Genomic DNA, 25892 nt, shown 5'->3' on the forward strand with positions numbered 1-25892 from the left:
TAGCCATGCCCAGAGACGATACCTCAAATTAAAAGGTGGTTTGGGGTGGTGATCCACCAATGCACTGTTTAACGTTTTTTATATTTTTTTCTTATGCAATGTTTGTTATTATGAACATGTATTAATTGTTAATAACTTGTATTGTATGTCTTTCCAGTCCGGGATGTACTGTGATTCTCTAGGGGGGAATGTGGCACCCCTGCATCTGGCTACCACAATATCACCTCCCTAACAGGTGGTGGTATCATGTCTGGAAGTAAATGGAGCTCCCTACATTAAGTAGACCATGCATCCACACAAGCCCATCCCTGACCAGAAGGGGGAGCACAAGCCACTAGTTTGTAGAGCGACTGCCTCTTCTGGCTGGGGTGGAGGAGTAAGGAGGGAGGATAAAGTAGTGTGAAGGAAGGGAAAGGAAGAACAGAGCACATGGAGTTTCCCTGGAATGGAACTATGAAAAGCTCACCCTAGGAATTAAAAAGAGAACAGGAAACCAGACTCCTGGGCGACCAGTGATTGCAGATGCTGGGAGCAGAATCTGGAGACCAAGGGACTGCAGGTCTTTGGGTCACCCCATTGCAGCACAAGAACCAACACATTATAGAGTTCGGATCTGGGACGAGAGAACAGCTTGCAAAGAATTCGCAATGTAGGCTGTCTGGAGCTGCTGTGGAATAGACAAGCAGGAAGTACATCAGCTCATAAGCTGTTGAATCTTCAAACAGACGGACATAGAAAAGGAAGGCTCATTCTGCCCACTTAGTGAAGTCGACTCCAACTGCTTCGAGACTGGCTGGACCCTCGACCTAATGATCAGAAACCCTGGATTCAACCTGCATCTACCATCAGTAAAGGTAAAGACTGAATTCCTTCACCTCCTTGCTTCTTTCTGCTGCACTGCTCCCTACAACCCCCATCATCACCCCAGGGGCATGAACTTGCTGAGGAGAGTGATCCATCTTGCTGCATTACCATCTACCCCCTGGAGACCCAACTTGCAGCGCTGGCCATCTCTGGCCAGACACCTCAGCTGGCGTCACGATACAACCATAAACTATTATCCCCATAAATACCCCCCTTTCATTTCAGAAGCAGATAGATTTGCTCCTCATTCGTTTAGAATTGGAGTGGCAACAGAGGCAGATTTTAGGGGTCTTCCTTTGGAGGTGAGGCAAAAAGTAGGCAGGTGGGAATCAAAGAGATGTTAGCTGTATATGCATCCAAATTTGGTGTAATGGGTGGCTAAAAGGATTTGTCTGTTCAATTCTGCCTGTCACAGTATATGTTTTGGTACTATGCTTTGTTTTATAGAAAAAAAATGTTAGTGTTCAGTGTACTTACAATTTGTTCTTCCCTTCCCCCCTCATTTTTTCTTTTATTGCTTGGTTGTCCACATTTAGTTTGGATGTTAGTGCATTCATTTGTATATTGGGGCAGTTAGGGCGGATGTGCACAGAGAGGTGGTACGATGGGTTTGTCGAGGAATAAGGTGGTAGTTCGGTGGCTTGGGGTACAAGGCATGAGCTGGTGACAAGTGTTACCAGAATTTCATTGTTGCGCTCAGTCGGATTATTATCCTGAGGTTTTAGTGTTACATGTTGGGGCTAATGACCTTGGTGTTGTACTGTGGTTATACTATTCTAAATTGAAGATCGTTTCATCAGACATTGCCCCTAGAAAGTTGTGGGAAGCTGCCAGACCCATTTAAAAAAATAATAAAATAAGAATTAAAGTAAATATGCAGGTTGGGAATTTTATAGCAAGAAAAGGTGACGTTGTGGTTAGGCATACTGATTTTGATGACAGGGAAAGTTTTGGTGCAACAATGGCGTGCATCTGAATGCAGTCGGTATTGACCTTTGGATCTTGAGGACTCATCAGGGTGTGGAAAGGACGCTTGTCTGGAGGAATAACTCGAATCATTGAGGAGTCAAGTGATGCTCGTTGTGGCAGTGCAAAGGGTTCTTGGAGTTAGTGGAAAATTGTGGTGGGGTTTTGTGCATCAAGTAGATGGTACCCTCCAATCGTGTTTGGGATTTGGGAATGGCCTGGCAGAGTTTTTGTGACTCTTCAGGGTGGGGTTCCTGTGGAGTCTGAATCATGGTGAAGGTTTCCAGTGACGAAGGTACCCTCAAGCTGGTGATCGCAGCTGGGGTAATGCCGGATGGTGACGTAGAACGCATCATCCACATGAAGCAGGGAAGGAGGGGGATTATTGTAAAAAGAGACGAGACATCAGATCAAGACCAGAGACGCCCATCAAACTGTACTGCGGTGTCTGTGGGTATAATAACACCTATTTTTTGTGCCTTGCATAGGAGATTGGGGACATACATACAGCATTCTAACATGCTGTAGCAGAAGGTTTATAGGTGCTGGCCATACTTCATATAGGGAAAGCCTGGTGACAAGTTCCCTTTGACTTTCAAATGTTAGGTCATAATGATGCACCAAGGCTTAAGTGTCATGATGAGACACGACCCAACGGGGGGTTGGTCAGCGGACGGCGCAACACACACACAATGTAATGGAAATGGGGAGAGGAAGGCCCTACTGATAGGGAAATGGGGAATGGTCACCACCTGAGCTCAAACCTGAACCTGTCCCTGCACTCCACTAACGCCCTAAGTGGGTCCTTTCCCCCACCGCTGTCAGGAACCCCGTCCGTCACTGTCAACTAGCACTGCCCTGGCTAGTGCACTGGCTGGCAAGGGGTGCTAGCCTCCCCTCTGCAGATAGTACCACACAGGGGACAGTGACAAACATGAAAGGGATGAGGAAAAAACACCACACTTAGCTTCCAGACTCCGCTGCCAAGCTCCACACTGCAGATGACACAGAAGCCGGACTCCAAACTCCAGAAACAGCAGACACCAGAGAGCCAGACACCAGAGAGCTGCCACTGCAAGGCTGGTCTCAAAAGAGGAGCCCTATCACCAACAGTCAGCTGATGCATCAAGTGACCATTTAAAGAATGGTGGGAGTGGTCACAACCCACATCAGCTGCCCTAACAACTCTGTGGTTACAACAGATTGCCAGCTGGGGAAAAACTGACATTAACCCTCGCTGGTCCTGAAAGGATAAAAGCTACATTTAAAACAGAGTGGAACCAGAGCTACCAAGAATCCAAAAATGGATTGTGACATTAAGCCACAACAAGGATGCACAGAAGTGTCTTCATTTACATATTAAATAAATGTTGCTTTTTCAGGAAATATCACTTAAATCTGTTTATGTCTGGTATTATTTTAGTAGGTGCTATGTCTGCTATGTAAATCTTTATGAAGTCTAATTGTCATTTTGGGGTGACAGACTCCCTTTCAGTAAGCTTAAAATTCATTTCACCCAACAAAAGAATGTTTTCCTCGTGCATTGGGTGATTGACAGCCTGTTTAGATAGATTGATAATCAGTTTCCCATTATCAGCTGCAGTGTCAAAGGGGCTGTCTGGTCTAAAATTACAAATCTGCAGTCACTCTTCGTGACTGTAGATTTGTGAATCCTCCCACCGCATGCACTGCTTGTTGTGAGGATTTACAATTCTGCAGTCACAGAGAGTGACTTCAGATTTATAGTTTTAGACCAACAACCCCTTTAATGTTTTTTAAAGGGGTTGTTTTAAGTTGGAAAGTTATTCACTCTGCTGGTGGTCGGACCACAGCATTTCGGAACAATGAAGGCATCTGTTACCACCCACCTTTCGTGTCTCCCCTTTTTCCCTCATAGATTGTAAGCTTGCGAGCAGGGCCCTCATTCCTCTTGGTATCTGTTATGATCTATGTGATTATTGTTATGCTGTAATGTCTATCATCTGTACCAGTCCCCTCTGAAATGTAAAGTGCTGCAGAATATGTCGGCGCTATAGAAATAAAATTATTATTATTATTATTTCTGAGAACTGGACCAGAGGTCGATTATCCGTGCTACTGCTCCATTCATTCTTAATGGGTGTGCCGGAGATTAACGAGCGCAGCGCTCTGCTAATCTTTAGCGTTCCCATTAGAATGAATGGAGCAGTAGCCAAGATGCCTCTGCTTCATTCAATCGGGGCTCTTCAGATCCCCGATCATCAGGATCGGTGGGAACCACGGCGGTTGGACCCACAGTAATTGGAAAGTTATTCCCTATCCATGGGATAGGGAGTAACTTTCAAACTTGAGATATCCACTTTAAAGAGTATCTAAACTTTTGGGATAATTTTTATGTTTTATGCCCATTCTGACCAGAATGGTGTGTCATCCAGTTCTTGAGGCCCCCTACCACTTACAGTGCCTACGGCTGCATGAAAGCCAATTACGGCCTTTCCTCTGACCTTAACCAAAGATCAGTGCATGCATCAATTATACTGTACTCACAAACATTTCCCTACAATAAAACGGTTAAATAATATATACAACATATAGCGAAATTTGCCAGACTTACTGCACACCTACGTAAGGGTCATAGTAATAAGGCATTTCTATCAGGCTGCCCAATTACCCAAAGAGTTAGTGCTCACAAGTAATAAACAGCAGGAACATAACATGCTGTAACATAACTAGTTACTTCACTGGTTCAGTTCCATAATCACTTGAAGATCGTTTTTCTGCAAGCGACTGAGATGGTACATCTGTGCGCAACACAGTTACAGACATACTCATATGGTGCAACAAGTAGAGCGGAAATAACACTTTCATACAGTGCACAGATCTTGCTTCAGGTCACAAGTTCCTCTGGTTGCTCCTTTTCCAGTTTGTGGAATAGTACAGTATTTGCTGTGTCAGCTATTGACCCATGCTGTGTGTGAAAACGGTGGACTGACAGCTCATTTAAAAAAACTAAGCCAGCCCCTTTCTCCATCACAGCCAATTTATAGACGAAAAAGGGTGTTGGCTTGGTTATTGCAATGAACATTTAGAAAGCCCCTGTAACACAGTTCTGTTCATGTGATGACATAGAAAACCCTGTATTATCTTGGGTCAGAAACCAGAACAGGATCTTCCTGGAGCTGAAGCTTAAAGGTGTCAACCCTAGCTTAATCATTTCAGGACCCCAATTATAATTATAACAATCTCTACTTACTTCCTGCAGTGGTGCCGTTCTAGTGATGGTGTCACCGTTGATCCTGAAGATGAGCTGCTCTTCAGCTGAAGCCTTTACTATTTCTTCAGAGCGGACGTTCACCCTGAAGGAATATTGATGTTTTGCAGCTGATGAGCGGCCAATCATTGGCTGCAGGCTGCATGTGACACAACAAGTCATGTCACTTTCCTGGAACAGAGGCACCCAACATCCCTGGAATGGCGCTTCTGCTGAGGGTGAGTATAGATTGTACTTGTTTTAATTGGGGACCTGAAATAATTAAGTTAGAGTTTTCTAATAGTGGACAACCCTTTAAAGGCTGAAGATTGAGGCAATTTTCAAACATGAACCATATTAGTAAATTATGACTTATGAAGAACCCTTTTCTTAACTTTGGTATACAATAAACTAAGGAAAGATGTAAAACCAGGAGAAGCAAAAGAGCATGCAATCATTTAAATATAAAAATATCAAAATTCTTTATTAAATAACAATGTTACAACATAGATATGAATGAGGTGCTCATAAAAAGTGTGGGCAATAAATCCCAAAAATCACCTCCCAAACCTCCCCAAGCTAGAAAACCCGGTGAGTGGTAAAATGGGAACATAGCACATGTCTTGTCACATATAAAAGTACCATTTCAACATCCAGGAAATAAATCACTAAGGATCAGTGGCTAAGTACGATTCCAGTGCTGTCTGCTAGAGGGGTTGGTAAAATCCTACCATGAAAAAGTACCCATAAAAAAATCACAGGAAACCAATGTAACGACTTACCAGGGAGGGAAGGGAGAGGAGCGCCCAGCTGTGGAACCCCCGACGCGCGTTTCGCGACGTCCCTCGCCGCTTTGTCAAGGAGGAGATAACTCAGGATGTCCCAGTAGGGCCTTAAAATAGCCCTTGACCCTGGTCATGTGACCGGTATCTTCCAATGGTATCGGCGCTTGTGGCGCATGCGCCATGACATCTGCAGGTCCTTCACCGCGGAAAGGCATCTAACACAGTGTGCACGCGCCGGGAGGCCCGGTGTAGAGCGCACCGTGCACATAGTCGCCGGCCACAAGGTGGAGCCACAGGTGGCAAGGCGATGCGCACAGTCGTAGGGCAGTGGATCAACATACAGCCCAAAATCTAAACAACGGGCCAGGGCAATATGTATATTAGCTCACTAAGGTCATATATGAATATACATAAAGATAAAAGACCACTTTACTAGAAGTAATACAAATATGTAAATTAACCCTCTGACATCATATGGAACTATACATAGATGAAAAAGCAGCCTCAGTAGAGGATATATATATGCAATAAAGTCAGAAATATAATATAAACCACCTCAATAGATATATGACAATGCAATAGGTATACAGCAATAAATAAATAACAGTAAATACATCAAATGAACATATAATTAGTCCAATGAAGCATGCTAATCAAAGTACTCCAGTAATAGAGGAGACAATGTCCCCATATATATATAAGACATCAATAAAGCATAATAACCACTGACTGAATATATGATAAGTTCCATAAGACGCTTGATTGTAGTAGATGGTTTATCGGGTCCACAATGTAATGAGAATCCAAGGCCATACAGGGACACACTGTGTGATAACTAAAGGAATAGACAAAGATAAAAATCAGTAAATACAAAATAAAAACAAAATAATTATAAAAGCAGCCACTGCCGAGCAGCATGGGAAATATACAGTCATGCGAATACAACAAGGAAACCTGTATCCCTTCATATCAATTCCAAACATGCCAAGGAAAAGTTGCGAAAAACAGGGGAAAGGTATCAATTGGCATAATGATTATAAAAATGGAGTGAAGCTTAGAAACTCATTAAGGCCTCTCGGACTCATGGTGTCCAGTTGGACAATCCACTTGACCTCCATTTGCACGAGGACCTTTTTATAATCACCTCCCCTTACTCCCATGTGCAGGACATCAATCCCCCTAACTTTTAACAATCCCGCATCGCAGTTGTGGTATGCCCGAAAATGTCGAGGGATAGTTTTAAGTTCTGAAGGGTCAGATGCAGTCCTGGCTGCGCCAATGTCCCGCACCCTCAACTCCCTGGTGGTAAGTCCAATATAAATTTTAGGACACGGACATGTGGCATAGTATATAACATTTGTCGTGCCACGTGATATCCTTTTCTTGATCTTAAATTCTCTCCCACCATCCGAGGAGCTGAAGGTGGAACAGCGCAGGACATTGGCGCAAGCCAGGCAATGTCCACATGAGAAGGATCCCCATAACGGACCACTGGACCCAAAGGGATTTTTAAGGGTAGGTACATAATGACTACATACCAAAAGGTCGCCCAAATTCTTAGAACGACATGGCGTCATGGATGGGGAATGCCCCAGGACCGACCTCAGGGATGAATCCATCTCCAAAATAGGCCAATGTTTTTGTAAGATGGCGCACATGTTGCGCCATTCATGGTTAAATGTAGAGATGAATCGTATAGGTCCATCTCTATTAGAGGTAACACTCTTCTTGATTGGTTGTAAAAGACCACTACGTGGGTTATGTCTTGCCCTATTATAGCCCATCTTAACACACCTGCGACTATAACCCCTCTTCAGGAAGCGGTCACTTACATCATGGGCTTGTCTTTCAAATCGGTCATCGGTGGAGCAGATGCGCTGCATGCGGAAATTTTTCAGCTTGGGGAGGTTTGGGAGGTGATTTTTGGGATTTATTGCCCACACTTTTTATGAGCACCTCATTCATATCTATGTTGTAACATTGTTATTTAATAAAGAATTTTGATATTTTTATATTTAAATGATTGCATGCTCTTTTGCTTCTCCTGGTTTTACATCAGTTTTTGAGCTTTTGCATTGGGTGTTGGAGCAGGGTTTTCCCTTGTCTCCATTTCACCTATAATTTACGAGACCCTTGTTGTTATTAAACTAAGGAAAGATGTAGTTGCTGTAGGGATTCACACTGAGCAGTAGGTAGCATTCACACAGGTAATTTGGTTTGGTCCAGATGTGCAGTTTTATTGCTTTCTCAAAACTCCAAGTGATTCATAGCCAAAGCAGCCTCTTCTGGGCACCAATTTCTAACAGCAAATAAACAGTTAATTCAGCAAGTTCATAAGTCAGTGCGGGCTCACCAAACAGATTACAGTCCTTTATTCTGGAGCAACATTTATACACTGGAGAGGTATGGACCTACCAGTTTCAGTATCACCTTCAGCCCGAGCTACAGCATCTTCCTGTTCCAAAAAGAAGTGTTCAACTCCATGCATAGTTCAAACTGACAAGTTACTCTGCAGCTCCAACACACAAACTGCTCAGCTTTCTCAGCAGACCCATGCAGTCTCTATTCAGATGGAAACTCTGGCTTGTCTCTTTCCCAGCTACAGCTCACAATTTTGGCTAGTCACTCCACTCTGCTCAACCCCCAGCAGACTGACACAAGGTGAACCCATTTTCAGGTTCTTAGTCAAAGCCAGCCTGGGGAATCTAATTCAGACCTGCAGTACTAGGATTTAAACCAGTCCTACCTGGCTTAGCTGCACTGCCTTTCCAGTGATCAGTTCATTATATCGTATGTTATACTAGATGGAGGCCCGATTCTATTGCATCGGGAGGGAGGTAGTGTCATGATGGGGGCAGGATTTGCAGCATTGAGAATCTCTCCCCCCATGTGCTCACCCACCTAACCACTCTCTCTTTCCCCATGTGCTGACTTCTCCCATCTGTGTTCTCTTCTTTGACCTGTCTACCCCATGTGCTATCCCCCTTGTCTGCTGTCTCTCTCCTTCCTGTGCTGTGTTCTCCCCTCATGTGCTGTCCCATTTGAGCTGTCTCCCCCCTGTGCTCTCTCTCACCCCTGTGCACTTTCACTCTCCCCCATCTGCTGTCGTCTCCTCTCATGTCATCTCTTTTTTGACCTGTGTACCCCATGTGCTCTCCCAGCAGCAAATGGATTGATAGCATTCAGTTGCTCAGCAATAAGGTTCATCAATGTAGGATGACATTTTTTCTTTTCTTTTTTTTTGAGTCTGAGTTTATTTGCATTAGCAGTATCCAGTATATAAAGTTGAGCAAATTTTGGTTGGTCTTCATCTGTTGGATGTAGTGTGCCTGTTCAATGATAGATCTGTCCATATATGCGAAAACAGTATGGGCCATATCCAGGTGGTGGTGAAATACTTGCTCCCATGGAGGCAAAGGCAAAAGAACTGTTGATACTGCGAATATTGTCCATGAAATTTTTGTTGAATTCACTTTCTCCTGTAATCAACTTTTTGAATTCTTCTGGACACTGGAGTATGGGTAGATGGACTCTCCCCTTCTGATAGCACTGAGTAAACTTTCCATCGGAAGGTATCTCAGCTCCAAAATTCAAAGATTGACAACTTTGACATAAATGGTTCATGGGACCGCAGCTGTGTTGGTGAATTGTGTTTTCATCATGGGTTACATTTTTTGCCTGTAGTTGAAGTTCATGTCTTTCTTTGTGTATGTGACTTATTTGCCGGCGGATGTTCATTTGTCGTAGCTGTTGTAGTCGCAGTTCTCTCTGGCTTTGTTTCAGCTTGTCGCTGTAGACGGTGTGCTTCTGCATCGTCTGACAATCTTCATGCTGTGGGCAATGGACATTGTTCCTGAAGTAGCTTACTTTGGGAAAATGCCTTCTTAGTTAACCTCATACACTTTGAAGTTGTAGACTCGGCGGTGTGATGTGCTGGTTCCAATGGGTCATCTTGTAAGCATGGTGTTGCTGTAAAGACTGCAGATTTCTGTATACAGCGCTGTTGTTGCCTAATGGCATCCTGTGATAATCTAATGACTTTTGCATCAGGGGACTCATGTGCTTGACGCCTACACTTATATGCATTGTTTTTGTCCCAGTGATGCTGTTGCTCTTCAAGAGTCTCATTTGCCAGTTGTTGTCTTCGATGTTGTGCCTTTGCTGCTTTCCTTTCATTGTCATTGGTTTACTTTTTAGGAAATGCTGGTGTTGATATTTACTTTTTAAAGGGGTTTTCCCACGAACGAAAGTTCATTTTAAATTGTCTGTGTCTGACCGTGTACAGAACATACCACAGCTCCTGGGCAGGGGAGGAAGCAAAAGACAATACTGACATTACAGCAAGAGATCGCAGAGGATGCATTTTGTGAGGTAAAATATTGTTTAACTCCTTTACCCCAAGGGTGGTTTGCACGTTAATGACTAGGCCAATTTTTACAATTCTGACCACTGTCCCTTTATGAGGTAATAACTCTGGAACGCTTCCATGGATCCTGGTGATTCAGACAAAGTTTTCTCATGACATATTGAACTTCATGGTAGTGGTAAATTTCTTTGATATAACTTGCATTTATTTGAGAAAAAAATTGAAATTTTGCCAAAAATTTTGAAAATTTTGCAATGTTCCAACTTTGAATTTTCATGCCCTTAAATCACAGAGATATGTCACTTAAAATACTTAATAAGTAACATTTCCCACATGTATACTTTACATCAGCACAATTTTGGAACCAATTTTTTTGTTTGTTAGGAAGTTATAAGGGTTAAAAGTTAAACAGCGATTTCTCATTTTTACAGCACCTTTTTTTTCATGACCACATCACATTTGAAGTCACTTTGAGGGGTCTATATGATAGTAAATACCCAAAAGTGACACCATTCCAAAAACTGCACCCCTGAAGGTGCTCAAAACCACATTCAAGAAGTTTATTCACCCTTCAGGTGCTTCACAGGAATTTTTGGAACGTTTTAAAAAATGAAAATTACTTCATGTCCATTTTTTTTTCATTTTACCAAGGGTAACAGGAGAAATTGGACCCCAAAAGTTGTACAACTTGTCCTGAATATGCTGATACCCCATATGTGGGGGTAAACCACTGTTTAGGAGCATGGCAGAGCTCGGAATGGAAGGAACGCCGTTTGAGTTTTCAATGCAAAATTAGCTGGAATTGAGATCGGATGCCATGTTGCGTTTGGAGAACCCCTGATGTGCCTACAGAGTGGAAACCCCCCACAAGTGACACCATTTTGGAAACTAGACCCACTAAGGAACTTATCTAGATGTGTGGTGAGCACTTTGAACCCTTAAGTGCTTCACAGAAGTTTATAACGTACAGCTTTAAAAATAAAAAATCATATATTTTTACAAAAATGATCTTTTCGCCCCCAAGTTTTTATTTTTACAAGGGTAACAGGAGAAATTAGACCCAAAAGTTGTTGTCCAATTTGTCCTGAATATGCCGATACCCTATATGTGGGGGTAAATCGCTGTTTGGGCGCACAGCAGAGCTTGGAAGGGAAGGAGCACCGTTTGACTTTATCAACGCAGAATTGGCTGGAATTGAGATTGGATGCTATGTCTCGTTTGAAGAGCCCCTGATGTGCCTAAACAGTGGAAAACCCCAATTCTAACTCCAGCCCTAACCCCAACACTCACCTAACCCTTATCCCAGCCCTAACCATAACCCTAACCACAAACCTAACCTTAACACACCCCTAACCCTAATCCCAACCATATCCCTAATCTCAACTCTAACCCTAATCCCAACCTTAACCCTAATCCCAACCCTAATTCTAATCCCAACCCTATCCCTAATCCCAACCCTAATCCAAACCCTAACCCTAACTTTAGCCCCAACCCTAACCCTATCTTTAGCCCCAACCCTTACCCTAACTTTAGCCCCAACCCTAACCTTAACTTTAGCCCCATCTCTAAACCTAACTTTAGCCCCAACCCTAACTGTTATGATTGAGTCACCGAGGAGGAAAAAACAAAACACAAGCTCAGCCCAGAAAAACAGAGAGATTGGAAACTAGCGGATTGCAGACCCCTATTCCTATCACACAACTAGCAGTAGCCGTGGAGTGTTCCTACGGTGATCCTAGACACCTCGTCACAGCCAGAGATCTACATAAGCCTAAAGAGAGAAAAGGGAAAAACTGACTGCCCCAAAGCAATAGGCAGCCCCCAACATATAGTGACAGTGAAGCAAGATGAAAACACTAACACAGATAGAAAGATAGGTTGAGCAAACGATGGGGCCCAAGCTAACTAAAAAGAACAGGATAGAAAAGCTGCTGTCTGCAATCCGATAAAATCCTGCTAAAAACATTACCAACACAACTGATTAGCAAAAAGGACCCTGAAGTCACTAGACTTCAAACCCTATATCAGCACTCAGAATATTCTGGAAGCAGAGCAAAAGAGAACACTGATCAAGGAAAAAGAATCCAGCACATCCCCGGCCGGGGATGGCTGAACTCCAAAAAACAAGGTAAACAAAACCAAAACTAATAAGTTCAATAGCAGAGCAAAAACTTATCTTTGGGAAGCAGGAATCAGACTGGTCTCCAAGAATCCAGCAGAGAAATCATCAGCAACTCAGAAGGGCGTCGGCTGCCTTATATCCAGTCAGAAGTTCCCGTTACCCAGTCACCATCCACCTGATCAGGTGTTTGGTAATCAGCCTCACTACCTTCCTTCACCAGAAGAGGGAGATCCTCGGACACAAAAGATGAATGAACAGATGAGCTCACAACACCTAACCCTAACTTTAGCCCCAACCCTAACTTTAGCCATAACACTAACTTTAGCCCAGACCCTAACCCTAATGGGAAAATGGAAATAAATACTTTTTTATTTTATTATTTTCCCTAACTAAGGGGGTGATAAAGGAGGGTTTGATTTACTATTTAGAGCGGGTTTTTATAGCGGGTTTTTATGCTTGACAGCTGTCACAAGACGCTTTTTATTGCAAAACATAGTTTTTGCATCACCACATTTTTCTATATTTCATGTAAGATCTTGTTTTTAGCAGGACAAGCTGGCGGTTTTATTGTTACCATTTTCGGGCACATGACATTTTTTGATTACTTTTTATTATATTTGGGAGGCAGTATGAACAAAAACCAGCAATTCATGAATTTCTTTTGGGGGGGCATTTATACCGTTCCGTGGTAAAATTGATAAAGCAGTTTTATTCTTCGGGTTAGTACAATTACAGCGATATCTCATTTATATCTTTTTATCAGTTTTGGTGCTTTTATACAATAAAAACTATTTTTTATAACCAATAATTGTTTTTGCATCGCTTTATTCTGAGAGCTGTAACTTTTTTATTTTTTCGATGATGACGCAATATGGTGGCTCATTTTTTGCGGGACAAGATGATGTTTTCAGCGGTATTGTGTTTATTTATATCCGTCTTTTTGATTGCATGTTATTCCAGCTTTGTACAGCGGTATGATAATAAAGCATTGTTTTTTGCCTTTCATTCTTTTTAATGGTGTTCAGTGAAGGTGTTAACTAGTGGGACAGTTTTATAGGGCGGGTCATTACGGACACGGCGATACTAAATATGTGTACTTTTATTGTTTTCTTTAGGAATTTTTTAAAAATATTTTTGCACAGTATAATATTTTTTTTTACTTTTTTACATTGTCCCAGGGTGGGACATTACTATGCAAAGTCAGATCGCTGATCTGACACTTTGCACAGCACTGAGTCAGATCAGCGATCTGACAGGCAGTGCAGGAGGCTTGCTGGTGCCTGCTCTCAGTAGGAATTGACAAGCCACCTCCCTGCAGGACGCAGAAGGACCCCGTGGCCATCTTGCATTTGGGGGCCTGCAGGGAGGAGAACCTCAGAACAACACGATCACATCGCTCTGTTCTAAGGGTCTCAGGTAAGCACGCAGGGAGCCCCCTCCCTGTGCGATGCTTCCCTATGCCACCAGAATGCTGCAATCATGTTTGATCGCAGTGTGCCGGGGGTTAAAGTGCCAGGAGATGTCCGTGACCACTCTTGGCACTTAGTGCCAGGTGTCAGCTGTGAGAATTAGCTGACATCCGGCCTCGATCGGCCACGCACCCCCCTTTGTGTGCGGCCAATAGAGATGACGTACTATCCTGTCCATGGTCAGAATGTCACGGGTTTCATGGACGGGATAACACGTCTAATGTCAGAAAGGGGTTAAAAACAGTCAGTGAAATATTTTACCTCACAAAATGAATCCTCTCTGATCCCCTGCTGTAATGTTAGTATTGTCTTTTGCTTCTTCCCCTGCTTAGGAGATGTGGTATGCTCCGTTCACGGTCAGACATAGACAACATTCGTTCGTGGGAAAACTCAGTTAATGTGACCAGCTTCCTGTAGACACATCACGCATCTGCCGCCAAGATCAGCCAAATGATTCACTGCGCCTGAGCGGAATTCACGCAGGCGCAGTAAATCAGACCGCCACCATAATTGTGCAGACAGATAGCGGCGGTCACATTAAAACTGTGCATAAGCTCCTCCTGTATAAAGATGGCAGCGGTCAGTGAATCATTCGGCTGATCCCGGCGGCGGCGTGTTTGCGACAGTGTTAAGCTGGTGGTACTGCGCAAGAGGCTGCGTACGGCGTATACAGTGTTTTTGTGTGATGCATACGGCATATACAGAGTGTGTGTGTGTGTTTGTGAGACACCCATCACTTGGGTTTCCCACTATGGCGGTCGGTGAACTTCTGCCACCTCGAATTCTGGGATCCTGACACATGTGGACGGAACAGGATGTGAAGACATTACAAGGTAAGTATATATTAGATCATTATACTATATGTATTGCTAACAGTAGTAGCACAAAAAGAGCAATCTGCCCCTTTGTAGCTGCCCCCATCCATCAGAATACCAATAAAATGTCCCTGACTATAATCAAACAAGGCTATAAGTACATAAAGCTTTTTCTTCCATAGGAAATGACAGACCCATCAGATCGTTACAGCAACACATATTTTCTCTTCAGTAAAGACCCACAAGGTTTGCAACAATTCCTCGAAGATCCACAAACTGTGAACTGGAAGCAGGAGTTACAGATACAAGGTAATAATAGTCTTGGTAATATACAATATGCAAGGGAGATATCTGTTTGATTGTGAGTGATATCACTGTGTGCCCCGCATTTAGGGACAATAATAAGTAAAATGTTGCTGTAATGATGACAACAACAGCAACTAGTCAGTGGCAAACCTACTGAGATGGCTGACCACGCAACTACCACAGGGTCTGTTCTGCTTTCTTCCATGTATGATGCTGTGTGGATTTCAGCATAGGGCTTAACCTTTCATCCACTCCAAGAAACAAGACTGTATGGGTGCTTAAGTCTATATTTATTGGGATGATATGGACAACAACGGGAGATGATAACAGATGGTATAGTAGAACACAGTAGTAGATAATATCAAAGGTTATTGAACACAGTTATGGATGATTCAGCAGATTGTTGTACAAAATGTGGATGATTCAGGTAAAAACTATAAGTAACAGAAACTGCAGCATGTCAGTACTGGTAGATAATATACAATACACAAATACTGGCAGGTAATCACAGCAATACAAGGTACTATGACAATAGTAGCAATGATACAGGATGCTGTTATATCGGTAGCATGCATTATAGAAGCTGAGCAATACAACATACACAGTAGTAAAAGAGAAAGATATCTAAAACAATTAATGGCTGCCCGCTTTGCACTCACTGAACAGAGGATGCATATAACTATCATGCAGTGTACTAGCAGGAGCTGAACATGCATTGCAAACATCCTGAGGCATGCATTATAGCCAGCTAACACAGATGCATAGCATATTTTACATCAATACATTGAACCTTACCGGAATCCACATTTTATAAGCAGTGGTTTTGCATGGAGCTGAACACATGTGGGCTACTTAGGAGTTTGGCAGGAATGGTTACATGCTGCAAAACCGGGGCTGGAAGAAGGGGCGGTTCTGAACAGTTAACCATTTGGGGGAACAGAAGATTCCAAACACATGAATAAGAAAGAGAAAGGCAACTATGACATCTAACGGCCATAGCTGGAACAGCACTTAAAATATGTTGCTGCACAGAGTGGGCAGAACAGGGTCGGCAATTGGAAGTGACAAGATTTTATCAAAACTGGAAAAAAGGTTGGCAAGATTTCTCAAATATAATAGGGTTTAGATTCAAATGATTTTGTTCTTTGAGATAATCAGGGTAGAACCTAATGTTAGGGCAGAATAGAGAAAGATCATTGCAATATTCTAGTTACAGTCGGTACAGTCCAGTGATTCCCTCAACCCCTTAGTGACGGCGCCAATTTGCAGCTTAATGACCAGGCCAATTTTTACAATTCTGACCACTGTCACTTTATGTGGTTATAACTCTGGAACGCTTTAACGGATCCCGCTGATTCTGAGACTGTTTTTTTGTGACATATTATACTTCATGCTAGTGGTAAAATTTCTTCGATATGACATGCGTTTATGTATGAAAAAAAGGAAATATGGGGAAAATTTTTAAAATTTAGCAATTTTCAAAATTTTAATTTTTATGCCCTTAAATCAGAGAGATATGTCACACGATACTTAATAAATAACACGTTTAATTTACATCAGTATAATTTTGGAAACAAAATGGTATCAATAAAAATGTCAGCTCTGCACACAAAAAATAAGCCCTCACCCAACCCGAGATCACGAAAAATGGAGACGCTACGAGTATCGGAAAATGGAGCGATTTTTTTATCTTATTTTAACAAAGTTTGACATTTTCTTTCACCACACAGATAAAAAAGAACCTAGACTTATTTGGTGTCTAGGAACCCGTAATAACCTGGAGAATCATAATGGCAGGTCAGTTTTAGTATTTAGTGAACCTAGTAAAAAAGACAAACAAAAGCAAGTGAGGGACTGCACTTTTTTTGCAATTTCACCGCACTTGGAATTTTTTTTCTGTTTTCTAGTATACAACATGGTAAAACCAATGGTGTCCTTCAAAAGTACAAATTGTCCAACAAAAAACAAGTCCTCAGGGCCATATTGACGGAGAAATAAAAAACTTTTGGCTCTGGGAAGAAGGGGAGCAAAAGATGAAAATGCAAAACTGAAAATACTTCCAGTCATGAAGGGGTTAAGAAGAAACAGCAGCACTTTTGTCTATATAAATTGTATCTAATATTGCAGTTCAGCTCCATTTACTTCAGTTGAGTATGATTCAATATCAGACAAAACCTAAGTGGAATTGTTACCCCCCAAAATCTGTACTATTTAATTGACTCCTTAACAACAACACTCTTTAGATGGCAGTGGCCCCCTATTAATAGGGCTGCAGTGTTAGTGGTATGTTTTCCACTGTCCCTTATTCATATAGTTTACCTTTTGTAGTGTAATGCTTAGTATCTTTTTTTTTTTTAAATCATTACATTACCATATCATTTTTGTCCTTTTATAGCTTCATAATTACAATTTTGCAGGTTGTCAGCCATCACTGACTGATGTGCTTCAAGAGGTCAGCTCCAAACATGGCAGCCACATGCATACCACAAGTAATCTGTTATATATGAGAGCTGGACTAGAGAGTGAAATCCTGGAGAAGATGAGAAAAATAAGGTACAACACGTTATCTGTGATAATTAGAATTGAGCGAAACAGGTCGGTCAAATTCAAAAATAGCCGACTTTCGCTAAAGTCGGGTTTCGCAGATCGAAACCCGACCATAGAGTGAGGTCGGCCATGAGGTCGCCGAGCCGAGCGCCAAAGTCGCGTTTCAAATAATGCTTCCAGCACCTTTTCTCAGCCAATGATGGAGGACGCACACTGTGGGCAACGCGATGACATGCGCAGCGGCCACCACCATCTTAGAGAAGGGCATTGAAGTGATTGGCTGGCTTTGTGTGGCGTCACAGTGGGTATAAAAGGCCATGACCGCTGATCGCCATCTTACTTCTGCCGATCTTAGAATAGGGATAGGTGCTGCTGCTGCTGATTCTGAATAGGGAGAGCGTTAAGCAGGGAAGAAGAAAAAAAAATTGCTTCTCCTGATAGCGCTTTTCACTGTACAGTTAGTGTGCAGTGAAAGGGGACAATTTTTGTTGTGTGCAGCAGCGCTGGTGGTGATTAGGCTGCCTTTTAAGGCTAGCTGCTAGCTACATTGCTGTGTGCACACTGCTGTTCAAACTGCTTTTTTCAAAGCACTCCAACTTTTATTATTTTGTTCTGGTGAGTTACTGAGCGTTCATTTTTTCACACACCGTATAGCGGTGTACGCTCCTCACACACTACAGTGTACCGGCTGGTATCACGGACAAATAGAAGCTATCTGTGTGTGACTCTGGAAAACCAAGCCGAGGAGATTTTCCATTTTTCCAGACCTACACCTTATAGAGCTGTCCACTTTTCAAACAGTGAAGCTATCTGTGTGTGAGTCTGGAAAAAAAAGCCGAGGAGATTTTCCATTTTTCCAGACCTACACCTTATAGAGCTGTCCGCTTTTTAAACAGTGAAGCTATCTGTGTGTGACTCTGGAAAAACAAGTCGAGGAGATTTTCCATTTTTCCAGACCTACACCTTATAGAACTGTCCACTTTTCAAACAGTTTCGTATATCTGCTGTTTGATAACGGTCAAAATTAGACAGAGACAGCGTGTGTCAGTCTGTATACAAATAGACGGAGATTGACAATTTTCCATACAGACACCGCATAGCGGTGTACACTCCTCACACACTACCGTGTACCGCCTTGTATCACGGACAAATAGAAGCTATCTGTGTGTGACTCTGGAAACACAGGCCGAGGAGATTTTCCATTTTTCCAGACCTACAGTTTACACAGCTGTCCGCTTTTCAAACAGTTTGGTATATCTGCTGTTTGATCATGGTCAAAACTAGACAGAGACAGCGTGTGTCATTCTGTATAAAAATAGACAGAGATTGACAATTTTCCATTCACACACAGTATAGCGGTGTACGCTCCTCACACACTACCGTGTACCGGCTGGTATCACGGACAAATAGAAGCTATCTGGGTGTGACTCTGGAAAAACAAGCCGAGGAGATTTTCCATTTTTCCAGACCTACACCTTAGACAACTGTCCACTTTTCAAACAGTTTCGTATATCTGCTGTTTGATCACGGTCAAAACTAGACAGAGACAGCGTGTGTCAGTCCGTATAAAAATAGACGGAGATTGACAATTTTCCATACACACACCATATAGAGCTGTCCAATTCTCAAACAGTATTGTATATCTGCCGTTTGCATTACCGTCACATCTATACAGAGTCAGCGTGTGTGTGACACTCCATAAATACATATATGAAGATTGTTAGTTACACAAAAAACGTATACAGCTGTACACTTCTGATACAGTTCCGTATATCTGCTTGTTGGATTACGGTCAAATACATACTGTGAGAGCGTCTGTTACTAACAAAATATATACGTAGATTTAATTTTTTTAATACACCTTACACAGCTGGACGCTCCTCATACAGTACCATCTCTCTGCTGGTATTTTTGGTACATTTTCCCAAACATGAGGAAGTATGGTGGAAGAGGCCGCGTACGTGGGCAGGGGGGAGCGGTTAAGGATGCGGCAGCCCACACTGCAGATTACTCTATGGATCTCTTTTCACATACCATGCCTGGGTTATCCAGTTAAATACTGAATTCCCCAGTCCTAGATGAATCTGACATGGAGTTCACTGATGCACAGCCACTGCTAGATGATTCTGCTGGTACATTGACCCAGAGCACTACATTGCCCTCGCAGTCTATTGAGCCAGAATCTGACCCTGATGAAACTCAGGTGCCCCTTCCCGCATACTATTCCACCTTAAACGGTGACACAGAGGAAGGTAAAGAGGAAGGTGCAGATGACTTTGAAGAGGAGGAGGTGATGGATGACCCAGTTCTTGACCCGGATTGGTATCCATTGGGGGAGGAGGGTGGCGCTGGCAATAGTTCAGATACAGAGAAGGATCCGCAACAGGCATTGACATCGCAGAAGCGGTTATCTGGCAGGCCCGTAGCTGTCCAAAAACGTGGACCAAAAACTAAAAGAGTTGCAGGACAGCTTGGCCAGATGGTCAACTTAGAACAGCATGCAAGGCCGGAAAATGTATACCATAGTAGGAAGAGTGCAGTGTGGCACTTCTTTGTCCAAAATCCTACTGATGAGGCAACGGTTACCAGAAATTTGAATACCAGTTGCATGCTTAGACATTTAATCAACATGCACTTGCAAGCGTGGACGGACTACAAAACCTCAGGTAGCACATGTGCACCTGCTCCGACTGATGGTAGCTAGCGACGCTACATCGCTTCCCCCACTGTAAGACCACTGCCACCGTTAAGCACACGACCAGCACTAAATGTGGAGGTGTCGTCGCAAGGCCAAAGCACTCAGGGAATCACAATGGTTTTGCAACACTGAATCTAGGCCATCACCACCAATACCATCACCAATCCCCTCTCCATCCGGTCCACCGCTACTTTCCCCATATGCAGCTCTTCAGTCCAGCTCACCCTACCAGACAATCTGAGTAGGACAAGAAAGTACTAATCCTCTCATCTGCGTACACTGTGTTTGAACGCCTACATTGCCAAACTAATCTCATTAGAGATGATGCCCTACCGTTTGGTTGAAAGCGAAGCTTTCCATGAGTTCATGGCCTACGCTGTCCCACGCTATGACCTACCCAGACGGCACGTCTTTTCTCGCAAAGCCATCCCTGCCCTCCACCGGCATGTGAAAGACCTCATTGTCCATGCACTAAGATTCAAATCTCGGCAACGAGATCTCGTCCCCCGAGATCTCGGGACGAGATCTGAACCTGCGCATGCGCCGTCCCCGGACCGGCGGCCATCTTCCCGGCAGCCATGTTCCCGGAGGCCACCGCAAAATGGCGGCGGCCAGCAAGGGATGTGCGGGGGCCTCCGGGCTTTGAGGAAAATGCCGGCGGAGCCGCCACCCCTGCACCAGAGCACAGAGAGCCGCCACCCTCACCCCACAGAGCCTATCTGCCCCGGTCCAGCTGCCCCAGCACAGCCCAGCTGCCCCAGCCCCAGCCCAGCTGCCCCAGCCCCAGCACAGCTGCCCCAGCACAGCTGCCCCAGCACAGCTAGCCCAGCCCAGCTGCCCCAGCCCCAGCCCAGCTGCCCCAGCGCAGCTGCCCCAGCCCAGCTGCCCCAGCACAGGACAGCCCAGCTGCCACAGTACAGCCCAGCTGCTCCAGCACAACCAACCTGCCGCCACCGCACAAGCCTGGACCACTGAATGACCCCTGTGACCACTCCTCCACCTGTGCCGGATCCCTGCCCAGGTAAGCTGAATTCAGACTGTAGGACGGACCCCCATTTGACACATTATTATTTTTTTCCCTATTTTCTTTCTGAAAATTGGGGTGCGTCTTATGGTCCGGTGCGTCTTATAGTCCGAAAAATACGGTAGTTATTAAGGTTGAATGAAGACTTTAAGTCCATCTAGTTCAACCCATATCCTATCCTAACTTGCCCTAACATGTTGATCCAGAGGAAGGCCAAAAACCCCATGTGGCAAACAGTAAGCTTCACATTGGGGAAAAAAATTCCTTCCCGACTCCAGATACGGCAATCAGACTAGTTCCCTGGATCAACGCAATATTAAGGAAACCAGTGTATATACAATGTAATATTATACTTTTCAAGAAAGGCAACCAGTCCCTTCTTAAATTTTATTAAGGAATCACTCATTACAACATCATATGGCAGAGAGTTCCATAGTCTCACTGCTCTTACAGTAAAGAATCCGCATCTGAGAGTATGCTTAAACCTTCTTTCCTCCAGACGTAGAGGATACCCCCTTGTCCCCGTCACAGGCCTAAGAGTAAAAAGATCATTAGAAAGGTCTTTGTATTGTCCCCGCATATATTTATGCATTGTAATAAAATCACCCCTAAGCCTTCGATTTTCCAAACTAAATAACCCCAAGTGTAATAACCTGTCTTGGTATTGCAAACCCCCTAGTTCCCTAATAACCTTGGTCGCTCTTCTCTGCACCCGCTCCACTTCAGCTATGTCTTTCTTATACACCGGAGACCAGAACTGTACACAGGATTCTAAGTGTGGTCGCACTAATGACTTATATAGAGGTAAAATTATGTTCTCCTCATGAGCATCTATGCCTCTTTTAATGCATCCCATTATTTTATTTGCCTTTGCAGCAGCTGCCTGACACTGGCCACTAAATGTGTTGTCGTCCATCCATACACCCAGGTCTTTTTCAGTGACAGTTTTGCCCAGTGTTTTACAATTAAGCACATAATTATACATAGAGTTGAGCGACTTTTGGTTTTTTAGGGTCGCATTTCGTGAAACCCGACTTTTCCAAAAGTCGGGTCGAGCAAGATCGTCCGATTATAGGGAAAAGTCGGGGTCGTCCCGAAACACGAAACCCAATGTAAGTCAATGGGGAGTAAAAGTCAGCAGTGAGAGGAGGACAGGAAACACACCAACAGTGCCCATTTGAATGCCAAAAGCATCAATTCTTCTTACTTAAGCTTGTCAACCTTAATTAACTTCATAATACAAGTTACGCACTGAAAAATGGGGGTTATTTGGCTACAGTTGTGGGGGGGAGGGCTGGCTCCAGGTTTTCATGTGCCCTGGGCGAAAGAGCGCCCCTTTAACACATACCACAACTCATCATGCTCCGATACGGCAGAGAAATAGCGGTATAGTACAATGAAAAATACTTCACTTTTTACATCTCATGACGAGGCCCATCTATTTCTCCATACAGAATCATTGGTCCCATATAATGTTTGAAACAGTATATGATGAGCTCCACATAATGCTACAGTATATGTTGGTCCCCATGGATGAAGCTCCACTGTCTTATGGGCCCAAATAATGCTCCAAACATAATGGGCCCCATTTCTAATGCTCTAGTTTATAATGGGCCCTGTAAATGCTGCTCCAGTGTCTGATGTCCACCTTTGGAATGTTCCAGTGTATGGTGGGCCCCATCTATCATTCTCCAGAGTATAGTGCTCCCCAAAAATTGCTGTCCCAACATTGAAAACAATCAAATAAGTCTCCTCGCTAGGGAATCCCTTTACTTGTCTGGACTCCTCGTCGTCCCCATCTTCTATCTCACTGCACAGTATTTCAACTTTGCAAGTGCTGTGATCCTGAGCAAGCAGGGGGGGCCCACTCGTTGGCGACGGCACTGGCACAGGGCCCCTGATAGTACGGTGGTGTGTCTGATGGCGGGTGGGCCGAACCTGCACTTTCATCTGCAGCTTCCTCTTTGTCACCGTGTAAGATGGAACTGTATATGGGAAGGGTAACCTGAGTTTCATCAGGGTCAGATTCAGGCCGTGTAGCGTGCGAGGGGAATGTAGTGGTCTGGGTCAATGTACCAGCAGATTCATCGAGCAGTGGCTGGGCATCAGTGCACTTGTGTCGCCCCCAGGAGTACGGTCGCCACAGTGGCATTACCTTCTTCCTAGGGAGTGTGATGTCATGCTTGGGAGCAACGAAGGATCTCTCTAGCAGGTTAACTGATTGGGCGGCGTTATTCCCACGAGTCATGACCCTCCAAACAGCGTTCATGAAGGCAAAGTGTTTGTTTTACGTGGGCAGTATGGTTGCAAAGCTGAACCTTAAAGGAATATCCAGAAGGGCACCACCAGGAGTGGAGCCTACGGTTAAATTCGACTCCACCTGGGAAACCTCAACCATGCCAGCTACAGAACAGATGCACACATTGCAAGCTTAATTCCGTTAACGAACGAGACTCGGTCATGCCCCTCGGTCCGAGTCCGGCTTACTAGAGGGACACGTGAGGCTCTGGCACATGAGATTGGCCAATAACTGGTGTGTCATGCCCTTACATGTCCGTGTCTGCATGTGCACTACACTGCAAAGGCCAGCGTTTGTCGCTTACAGGTGCAGATAACCCGCTGAACAACGTTAGTGATGGGGATCACTGATTACAATTATTACCCGCGAACAATGATTTCCCAGTAAGTGCAGGTCAACCGCAGTTCCGGAATTAGGCCTAACCGTCATTCCTGAAAAAATGAAAAACTTACGTGTGCAAACCACAGGTGCTGTAGCTTGCTTAACAGCTCGCCAGCCGTTCTCACGCCCAGTATGGATTACACGTGATTGCACAAAGGTGAGAAAGGGTACTGTATCCCCAGATAACATGTATGGATAGCGTACACATTCAAAATATATGTCTATACATCAGGAGGCAGGCTCAGACGGTGTTAGGCCCAGTATGGATTGCACGTGATTGCACAAAGGTGAGAAAGGGTACCGTATCCCCAGATAACATGTATGGATAGTGTACACATTCAAAATATATGTCTATACATCAGGAGGCAGGCTCAGACGGTGTTAGGCCCAGTATGGATTGCACGTGATTGCACAAAGGTGAGAAAGGGTACCATATCCCCAGATAACATGTATGGATAGCGTACACATTCAAAATATATGTCTATACATCAGGAGGCAGGCTCAAACGGTGTCAGGCACAGTATGGATTTGACGGCCCAGACTACACAGCGGAGGAGCAGGGAGAGGTAAAGATTGCAAATGCTGGGGCCCTGCCCAAGCAAGGGGGGCCCACTCGTGGGCGTCGGTACTGGCACTGGGCCCCTCATAGTACGGCGGTGTGTCTGACGGCGGGTGTGCACCACCACCGTCAGAGACACTTGATTGCACTATGAGGGACCCTGTGCCAGTGCCCGCGCCCAAGAGTCGGCCTACCCACCTGTCCAGGGCAACGGCACTCGCACGGTGTCGTGCGCTAGGTGGTGACCCCGGCCATGGGGGGGGAGGCAGCACAGTTAGGGAGTTTTAGAAACTGGCATATGTTGATGTTGGACATTCAGCTGATGCAAAAGGCGAAATAGGTGAAGTACCAGGAAGAGGTGGACCAAAGCAAGCCATTTTTCTGTCACCCTATGTGTCATCAGGGGAAGGTGGGACAAAATCCTTGGCAACCCATGCGTGGTTCATTTTAATGAAGGTTAGATCATCCACATTTTGGGTTGACAGACGGGTCCTTTTTTCTGTCAGGATTGATCCAGCTGCACTGAAGACTCTTTCCGATAGCACACTTGCAGCTGGGCAAGCGAGCTCCTGTAAGGCATATTGTGCCAATTCAGGCCAGGTGTCCAGTTTAGCGGCCCAATAGTCAAAGGGGAATGACCTGTGTGGGAGAACATCGATATGGGAGGAAAAGTAGTTTGTAACCATAGTTGACAACTGCTGTCTCCTGTCACTTTCCATCGATGCAGTATTACCAGTTGTGTGAGCGGTACTTGAAAAATCAGTTCACAACATTGTCATGAAACCCCTGTCTCCAACGCCACTTCTGCTGTGTGCACCACGAACACCTCTGCCAAGCTGACCCCGGCCCGTACGGCTTGTGTGAGAACCATCACCGCTGCTGTGTGCTGGGAATGCCTCAAGCAACCGATTTACCAGAGTTGCTTGTTTATTAGCCAATATTAGGTCAAGGTTCTCCTGTGGCATGATGTTTTGTAATTTGCCTTTATAGCATGGATCCAGGATGCTGGCCAACCAGTAGTCGTCATCGTTCATCATTTTGGCAATGCGGGGGTCCCTTTTTAGGATCTGCAAGGCATAATCTGACATGTGGGCCAATGTTCCCGGTGTCAATGATGCACTGCGAGTGCTGGTTGGAGGAGCACTTTCTGGCAAATCCACATCCCTCCAGTCACGCACAAACCCTGTACCAGACCTTGCCACGCCAACATTTTCACTTGCCCCACGAGATGCATCCTCCTCCCCTAAGTAATCATCCAAATCATCCTCCTCCTCCTCTTCTTCCTCCACCTCGTCCAGGAGAGGTCCCTGAGCAGACAATGGCTGAATGTCATCAAGGATTCCCTCCTCCTCTTCCTCCTCATCAACATTGGCTGCAGAAGCCTGCTCCTTAAGGTGCGTCAAAGTTTGCATGAGCAGACGCATAAGTGGGATGCTCATGCTTAGGATGGCGTCGTCTGCGC

At 44.4% G+C, this 25892-nt stretch overlaps 1 protein-coding gene across 2 annotated transcripts in view; it reads left to right on the forward strand.

Annotated features, from left to right (window-relative positions):
• LOC141100083 (glycine N-acyltransferase-like) overlaps positions 1 to 25892 on the forward strand; it is a 176057-nt gene that overhangs the window by 61234 nt on the left and 88931 nt on the right. For both annotated transcript variants that reach the window (XM_073588289.1, XM_073588288.1), the window contains 2 exons: positions 14799 to 14925; positions 17340 to 17475. In XM_073588289.1, the coding sequence (XP_073444390.1) occupies positions 14799 to 14925; positions 17340 to 17475 (263 nt within the window). The remainder of the gene's footprint in view (positions 1 to 14798; positions 14926 to 17339; positions 17476 to 25892) is intronic.

Source organism: Dendrobates tinctorius, unplaced genomic scaffold, assembly GCF_039654945.1.
Source record: "Dendrobates tinctorius isolate UK_male_01 unplaced genomic scaffold, ASM3965494v1 ptg000103l, whole genome shotgun sequence".
NCBI lineage: Eukaryota > Metazoa > Chordata > Amphibia > Anura > Dendrobatidae > Dendrobates > Dendrobates tinctorius.